This window comes from Fusarium oxysporum, chromosome 3, assembly GCF_000149955.1.
Source record: "Fusarium oxysporum f. sp. lycopersici 4287 chromosome 3, whole genome shotgun sequence".
NCBI lineage: Eukaryota > Fungi > Ascomycota > Sordariomycetes > Hypocreales > Nectriaceae > Fusarium > Fusarium oxysporum.
In genome coordinates this window covers 2,150,968-2,158,765 of record NC_030988.1, presented here as the reverse complement: position 1 = coordinate 2,158,765, position 7,798 = coordinate 2,150,968, and the positions used below count along the sequence as shown (strand labels likewise).

At 46.4% G+C, this 7,798-nt stretch overlaps 3 protein-coding genes across 23 annotated transcripts in view; 1 reads left to right on the top strand and 2 right to left on the bottom strand.

Moving 5' to 3' along the window:
- Positions 1 to 24: 24 nt before the first annotated feature.
- FOXG_06464 (uncharacterized protein) lies at positions 25 to 899 on the top strand (the record flags this gene model as incomplete). The annotated part of the gene is made up of 1 exon (XM_018385159.1): positions 25 to 899. The coding sequence occupies exon 1, from the start codon at positions 168 to 170 to the stop codon at positions 897 to 899; it is 732 nt and encodes a 243-aa protein (XP_018242370.1). The 5' UTR covers positions 25 to 167.
- Positions 900 to 1,633: 734 nt separating this feature from the next.
- On the bottom strand, positions 1,634 to 3,929 carry FOXG_06463 (uncharacterized protein). 21 transcript variants are annotated; one of them, XM_018385152.1, is made up of 6 exons: positions 3,337 to 3,929; positions 2,842 to 3,244; positions 2,713 to 2,756; positions 2,299 to 2,652; positions 1,989 to 2,243; positions 1,634 to 1,931 (listed from the first exon to the last, which is right to left on the bottom strand). In XM_018385152.1, exons 1-6 carry the CDS (start codon positions 3,715 to 3,717, stop codon positions 1,785 to 1,787), a joined length of 1,584 nt encoding a protein of 527 aa, XP_018242352.1. In that variant the 5' UTR covers positions 3,718 to 3,929; the 3' UTR covers positions 1,634 to 1,784. The 21 variants fall into 21 exon arrangements, with proteins under 21 accessions (XP_018242352.1, XP_018242365.1, XP_018242350.1 ...); XM_018385141.1 differs by having other exon boundaries at positions 1,693 to 1,931; positions 2,000 to 2,243; XM_018385153.1 differs by having other exon boundaries at positions 1,693 to 1,931; positions 2,734 to 2,756.
- A 1,836-nt stretch (positions 3,930 to 5,765) lies between these two features.
- The window catches only part of FOXG_06462 (uncharacterized protein), a 3,376-nt gene continuing 1,343 nt past the window's right edge, over positions 5,766 to 7,798 (bottom strand). Inside the window, exon 4 of the mRNA XM_018385137.1 lies at positions 5,766 to 7,791. Coding sequence (XP_018242348.1) covers positions 6,217 to 7,791 — 1,575 coding nt within the window. The 3' untranslated portion in view covers positions 5,766 to 6,216. The remainder of the gene's footprint in view (positions 7,792 to 7,798) is intronic.

The window sequence follows — 7,798 nt, the reverse complement described above, 5'->3', positions numbered from 1 at the left end:
CACATGGGTAATACTGGCACTGCATTTAGAGGCACCCTTCACTTCAATCATTGCATCAGATCATGCTGAATCATGTTGAGCTTACAACACATTGACAATGAGCAAATCCTTTCTGTAGAGCCACGGAGTGTCCTCTCCAGTCAGATGTAAAGACTCTGTCTTATTTAATGCTATATATACCCCCAGCAGCTGACTTTCAGAACGATGAGCTACAAAGACTTCCCAAGTATCCCTGCAGATCACTAGTTTCTCAACAAGCACGCAAAACAATAGGCGGTTTACTTATCAACAAACGCATCTTTCCACATTCCATTGCCAACAAAGTACGCACGATGGCTCTTTTCCCTCGCAGCCTTTATAATCCTGATTCCCCCTTTCACCCAATCTTCCGACTTCTCGAGGATTACGACACATACTCCCGACGAGATCAGAATACTCATAACACTGGAATGACCCACTGGCAGCCCAGGTTTGATATCTGCGAGACGCCTCGGGCTTACGAACTCCATGGGGAACTTCCTGGTATGAACAAGAAGGAGGTGCACCTCGAGTTTACTGAGCCGCAAACACTGGTCATCTGTGGAAAGTCCGAGCGAACCTATACCTCAGGGAACCCTCCTGCAGGTTTTGTCGAAGGCTCATCTGCGCATGGAGCTGTCAAAGGCGATGGCGATGAACACAACAAATCGCAGCCCCAACAGCCAGCAAAGGGCGACAAACATGACGAAAAGACGAAGTATTGGCTTGCTGAGCGCAGCGTTGGCGAGTTCTCCCGCACCTTCACCTTCCCATCTCATGTAGATCAGGATGGTGTCAGTGCCAAGTTTCAAGACGGGATCCTGAGTATTATTGTCCCGAAGGTCAAGAAACATGAGTCCCGCCGCATCCATATTGATTGAACCGAACCGCGAGGCCAGCAAATACGGCGCCGTGGTTGAGATTTCACTGATCGTAACTTGTCTTATCATTCTCATTTTCCTTGGAGGCTGCTTTTGGATATGTATAATATAATTCGGTCCCTATCTTCTCTTATTTATTAAAAATACACGCTCTTAGCAGCTTTCATAGTAAGATCTACAAGATAGTCCTGTTCAAAACAGCCACAAGTCCTCTCAAGTACACCTTATGTGACCCTTCGCCTAATAAATACTTTTACAATCCTAGTAGTGTTATGGTGCTCTTGCCAGATGATGTTATGGTTGTAGAATTGTAAGGAAGTTGTGAAATGCTTGGTAAAGTTAGCAGGAATGCAGAACATAGTTTGGCATAATAGTGTTCTCTGGAGAATCTAAGAGAATGTTTTGGCCGCTGAGCTCTTTAGTTATCTCTTAGCTTGGATGATCTAATCTTACCTCTTGCGTACTGTTCACCGTAGGGGTATCCCGCAAAGGTTTTCTTTTTTTTTTTTTTTTTTTCCCGAGCTGGCATAGATTCTGTTCATATCGCGAACTAGCTCCGAAACAACCTCATCCTTCCCCGACTGCCGACGACAGCGTCTGGCCATATTCCTGATGCGCCTTCCGTGCTATTGAATCCTTATCTGATCGGACGTAACCTTCGCTTCGTGAGCAGATATTGATTCCATACGTGTCTGAAACGTCGTAATGATAAATAGCAGAAGTCATATTACACGGTCGCATATGTCGGGGCATGATACCGCCCTGAGAACCTTCCTTGTCTGCGGGCAAAGAACCCCCACTAGCGCTTATAGATAACAGGATTGGTTTGCAGGGAATCAGGTGATATATGCTGTCTATTGGCTATATCTAGAAGCTATGAATATGTCAACTTTGGTCAATGTTATCGGCATCTATGTTAGACGCAAAATGGTTGAGGTGAAAGCCTCCTACATCTTCAACGCTACTTTCTAGGAAAGCACCCAAGTCAAATCCACCAAAATCATCCTCAAACGTAGGAAAACTCGCAAGGTCCTACGTCTATATTAGCAATCACCTCACCAGTCCCTAAAGAGAGAGAACGGGATTTACAGTCATATTACAATTTTCCATATTTAATGTCGCGCTCTGAACCAAGTCAACAGGTGGTTTAGCTGCCATAGAAGCAGGCGTAAGTGGCAGAGCTACTGTTGGCTGTCCCGTAGGCACGGCCTGCGAAAGACTAGAAATCTGGACATCCTTCCTTATACCGACGGGGTTGATATGAGGCACTGAGCTCGGAGCAGCATTCGCAGGGCGTGTCGCTGTGGAGCCGACGTTCAATTTCGGAATCTTACAAGACACCATCTACGGGACGTTAGCAATGGAGAAGCAACTCTGTCTCATGCACGAGGCCCATTACCTCATCTTTGACGTTCGTGGTCCTCTTCTTGGGAATAGTCCCTTTGGGAAAGGGGATTTTCTCGCGAGTGGCTTTGCTAAGCTGTGGAGTTGGCAAGGCAGGCTTGCTCGTCTGTGACAGTGAGGAAATGGTGCTTCTTGGCTTGGCACTGTCGTTAGAATCTGCCGGCTGGACTGGCGGGAGTCGAGACCGTTCTTGCAGTGTACCCTGGACCCCATGCTGGGACGTCTCGGGAATCTGGTTTTCATTGGATTCGTTCTGCCACTGCACCGACCAATTGTCATATGTTTTCCCTTCCTGTTGAAATAGTGTTTGTTTCGCTGCCATTGATGGCGGGGCCGTTTGGCTATTGGACTGTTGAAAAGTACGTAAATTAGAGGCTTGTGTCCAGTCATGCATGTGCACTACACCCACATTGCCGCCTAGGCCGCCTACTTTTGCTTTCGGGAAATCAAGTACTATACTGTAGGTAAGCTATTGGGCAAAGAGATTAAGGGAGTAAAGATAACGGCGAGATCCGAAAAAGTAGATGGGAAAACACACTGATGTTGTTCATTGGTTGAGTGCCAAGTTTCACCTGCTTGGTATCAGGCAATGCGCCTGGCCTTGATGCTTGTAGAGCGGGCCGTTGAAAAAGCTTTGAATTTTGTATTGTCTCTTGACCAGGTGTTCCATAATTTCGATACAGACTGCTTCTGCCTCGTCCCGCTATAATCTCATTCTCGTTTTGCTGCTCCATCGAAGTCAGTTGCACGTGGGATTTCTGCAAGGCTGCATTTCTACTACCACAAGCTCGGACACCTGAGATTGCGGGAGTCATGCTACCTACGCCCATTTCGCCAGAGTTATAGAAGGCGTTATGGGTGGCAATGCCCGGAGCCTGCAGTAGTAGTAAGGAGCTTTGTGTCTGCGGCCAGCTAACATTCCGCTTTGGCCAGTTTTGTTGCTATGTATCATGTTAACTATGCTAGGAGGGAAAGCGTGTTTTATATGCGATACCTGTACATGACAGGCATATTGACATGCTTCAATCCTTACATTCTCATTCTTTTGAGCGTTGAACATGGCCCAGAAGAGGCAAAACCATTCATAGAGAAAACAGCTGTCCGGCGATAGAGTGGGAACGTTGGGAGCTGGAAGAAGATTTGAGTGTGTGGAGTCGAAGCTGTTGTCAATGGTCTTATTACAGGGGGCATTCTTCAACCGCAAGCCTTTGTCGTTGCGATCACTGCCAGGGCTGTGCCTCTGAACCTTGACGTCGGAATCGGCCTTGAGAATGGATTGAGCACATTGAAACATGCTATTGTGAAGGAAATACTCGTAAATGTATGTATTGAGTTGTGTCCGTTTGTTGTAGTTTTCCTGTAAATGTCTCGAGGCATCATGCAGATGGCCGGTCTTGGCCTTCATGTTGGCCATATTGATGCTGTTCGTGGCCCGGGCTCTTGGAGAATGTCTCCAGCGGGACTCAAACTCACGAATGGGTTGACTAGACAGTGCAAGACTGACCAGTTCGAAACCAAAAGTGTAGAGTTTGAATTAGGAGCCGTGGTGATAATAACAGGTGCCAGCTGTGTATATATACAACCTTTTCAGCTCAACGGGCCTTGCTGTTTCTAAAAGCGAAATTGAGAGCAATGCCACATGCCTGAACAAGAGCAGTGGGTCCTGACGGGGAAAGGGATAAACTTTTCGGATCAGATCATACCCCGTCAAATGATTTGTGGGACGTAACCACTACATATATCTAGGTTAACAAGGGTATATGTCTGCCAAGAGTGGTTAGTTCAATTGTTTTGAGAATGTAGAATCACGATCTAATGTCAACAGAGTAAATTTATCCTGCATTTACCGCTCTAGAATGTACGTTAGTCGGATAGATCGCCCATGCAGTGGATCTAATGGCGGCCGTTCTTGAGCCAAGCTGTCGCAGGGTAGGCATGATCCCACGGCCTCGGGAAACAACTGCATTAGTAATCTAGCTGTATGCTTTAAGTAACGCTGCGGAATGGAATACCCAGCACAAACAAAAGAACAACCAATCGACATATTCACTTTTACCCTTTAAACACGCCTGGTGCGACACAAGCTTTTAAACTAGTCAGAAAAGGGCATGGTGTCTCAACTTTTTTAGTCAATGCTAATAGGTTCTTTTTGAAGGATCTTGTTGTTCGCACTCCTTGGAGTAATGGTAAGCCTCAAGCCCCACCATTTGCAACGAAGTACCCCGGGTACCCTACCATGAAGATATGCCCATCATAAGCGGGGGCACAAGTGGCGTTGTGATATGACCCTGCCAGTCACCTCGGGGAAGTGCGAATCCGAAGTCACCGAATCAATGTCGGGTCACTAATTCGAGTTTCTGGTAAAATCATGGAGCGAAGAGCATCGAAGCGTTCGTCCCTGATAAATGTGTGAGACAGCAGTACAAATTTCGGGCTTAGATGCCATTTCGGTGTAGATGTGCTGACGAATTTTTTCTCCAAGCCTGTCGTTGCAGCTATCAAAGGATTTTCAAAGTGAGAGGTGAAAACATGTAAGTGGTCGGGCAATGGCTTCGAATTGGAAAAATGATTTCACAGCATTGTCCTACTACCACATGATACCTAGTCAAATACAAATACAAAATTAAACCGATGTCAAACCATACGACAGCTGATCCTGTTTTTTTTTTTTTTTTTTTTTTGCGTTCGTTTAATACAGTTAACAATAAAAAGTTGCAGAAGAAGAAAGAAAGCATGAGCGTTGTAGAGATTCACCTGTATCGTTAATGGTGTACGGGACAAGCTGAGTGTCAGCGACAACTGACCATGGTAGCTAAAAACTGGACTGGAGTCAAGATCCAGTTAATCACTAGCAAGAACCAACGATTGCCTACCTGATAGGTAGTATTTAACGAATATAGGTCTCGGCCTCGGTACAGAGTACATGGAATTATTATGGCCTCGTTGGTGGCTACGGTGCGTTGATTTTCATACCTGTGCAAGGCAATCGGACATAAACAAGTCCCCCTCACACCTTACCTTACATTAGATAAAAACCTAGATCCTAATAGCTCGATGAAAATGGATGGCTAGACATTGGGCGACATGGTGGCCAAGACATTTGATTTAGAAATCAACGTGGTGTACATATCAATTCGTAGTGTGCAGCGACCGCCAATCAGCAACCTGTCCATTCATTCGTTCATCAGATCATGCGGCTGGGATGACATTTCCTCCAGTAACTTCCCACGGCATTCGAACTGGTGGTCAGATATCGACAGACAAAATATCATGTCATTTCTTAGTTACCATCCTTTGAATTCATGGTCCTTCATAGGTTTGCGATGAGTCGAGATAAATTAACGCGATTTCAAACTTTGATGCAGATTCAATGATCTGACATAAAGGCAATAATATATAACATGATTCTAGGTTTAATGGATGGCGACCCTCCATCTCTTTACCCTTTGACGTTACTACACTCGGAAACAGCCACGCATCCGCCAACATTTCACGGTCATCTCCAGAGGCAATTTTTCAATCTTGAAGGTTCTCTCTACATGACATGTGGGTACTAGGGTGACATATTATAAAACACCTAAGCAATGTACGAACGAATTAGTTATATTGGTTACAAGGTAGCGGAATTCGGGCATGATTGTCCAAGTTAGCGATAAGATCAGGTAATTACGATGATGCCTAATCGAAAGACTCGCCCCGTGGAACTAAGAGGTTATCAGGTTACTCTGTCACTTCTCAAGTATTGCGGGTCTGCACTCAGTTCCAAATCCAAGCCTCTAACGGTCCCCCAGAGGTCTTCATGAAGGTGTGGCCATTAAAGCTCTAAAATTTGATGGCAGGAAGGTTTTAATCCACAGTCAACCAAAAGATTCCTAATTACATAAAGTGATATCGTAAATAAATAGTCAGTGATTTAATTATTGTATATGACGTGATTGTAGGTCGAGAAATGATTGACTGAAAACGTCCAGGTTCCGTCCTCCTCGTTGTAACTCTCAAACCTCGTTCCCTCAACGCTTTTCAGGCGCTCAATATGGCTCGCAACTTGACGCTTCACCTCTTCCTCCGACAGATTTTTTCCTTTTGTCTTCTTTCGAGGCCACGAATTTTCCAAGGAAATTGAAGCAGGAACATTGAAGCCCTCACCAGGAGGGGGCTTGAGTCCAAAGGAGTCGGGATAGACCGTTGCTGATCGACTTTCAAGAATGACAAGACCACCGAGCAAACTCTCAAGATCAATGCCCGTAAAGTCAACTGGATTTTTGAAGCGAATGACACCAACGTTCTCCCGGCCAATGGTCAAGTCCGTCACCCTTTTGCGCTGATCTTTGTCCATAGCCAGAATGTCTTCCTTTGAAGGTCGTATCCAGTACTCCCCGGCGGGAATCGGCCGCTGTAATTTCATCGGTTTGTTTTGTTCCACATCCGCTTCGTGATCGGATATTACCAGAGTGTTACCTGGGCTGGGTGGACTACTAGTATGTTCGCTGGTTTCAGTTGTAGTGCCTGGCGTTTGGCTCTTTGCCCCTCCTTCCCTACCGGGGTCGGCAATGCCAGTTAATGCCGTCGTGATACTCTCTTTTTGACCCCTGCGGTTAGAAGAACTCATTAATAGATCTCGACCTCGGTCTTGATCAATTTCGAGTGTCTTTAGCTGCTTAGAGATCTGTGAGAGGGATTTCTCGACTATGTTCAAGCCCTTTCTATGCCCGCCGGTTGATATTGTGTCTTCGCTGGTGCGACGTTGGTCAGAGCCGCCTCTAGACGGGCTCCTGATCAGTTCATGGCCTAGGTGTGGGGGGTGCATCCAGTCGGAGCTCAGAGGTCTTCTTTTGACTCGGTATGACGGGGGATACAACCCGTGACGAGAGCCGGACCTAGGAGAGCCTGGGGGGAAATGACGAGGTGCGAATCTAGGGCTTCTAAAAGAAAGTCCAGCTGGTACGGATTGGCTTCTTAGTTTACCCTTGCTTGCCCGCCGCACAGCCAGCGGGCCTTGGTCCTGCTGTTGCTGTTTCTCCTCTGTCGTCAAGAATAACCAAGGTGGTCCGTAGGCCGTAATTTCGTCAATTTTCGTGACCAACTGTGGTTGAATGGTTGCGCGAGTAGCATCTTGTAATGGTTGCTGAATGAGCCTTGTGTCACTAGAAGGCCTTCCAGGAACCTGGTAATAAGGGGTGCCAGTTTGACCATACTGAGTCTGTTGACCAAATGATTGAGGAACTTGAACTCGACTAACTGGCATCTCTGTGCTAGGGAGTTGTGTTGCCAGCTGCCCAGCCTGAGTAGTTACGTACCTCTCAGTAACCCAAGGTCTTTGACCTGTGCTTGAGGGCCCTGAAAGAGCGGATACTTGGGTAGCCGCCGAAGCAAATGGATTAGGAGCAGTGCTCAAATCTATCCTAAAGATAGACTCGGTAGCCGGCTGGCTACTGCTTGGCTTTTGTGTTTCAGCAAAGGACGTCGATCCTTGTGCTTGTTGTTGACCCTGGGCC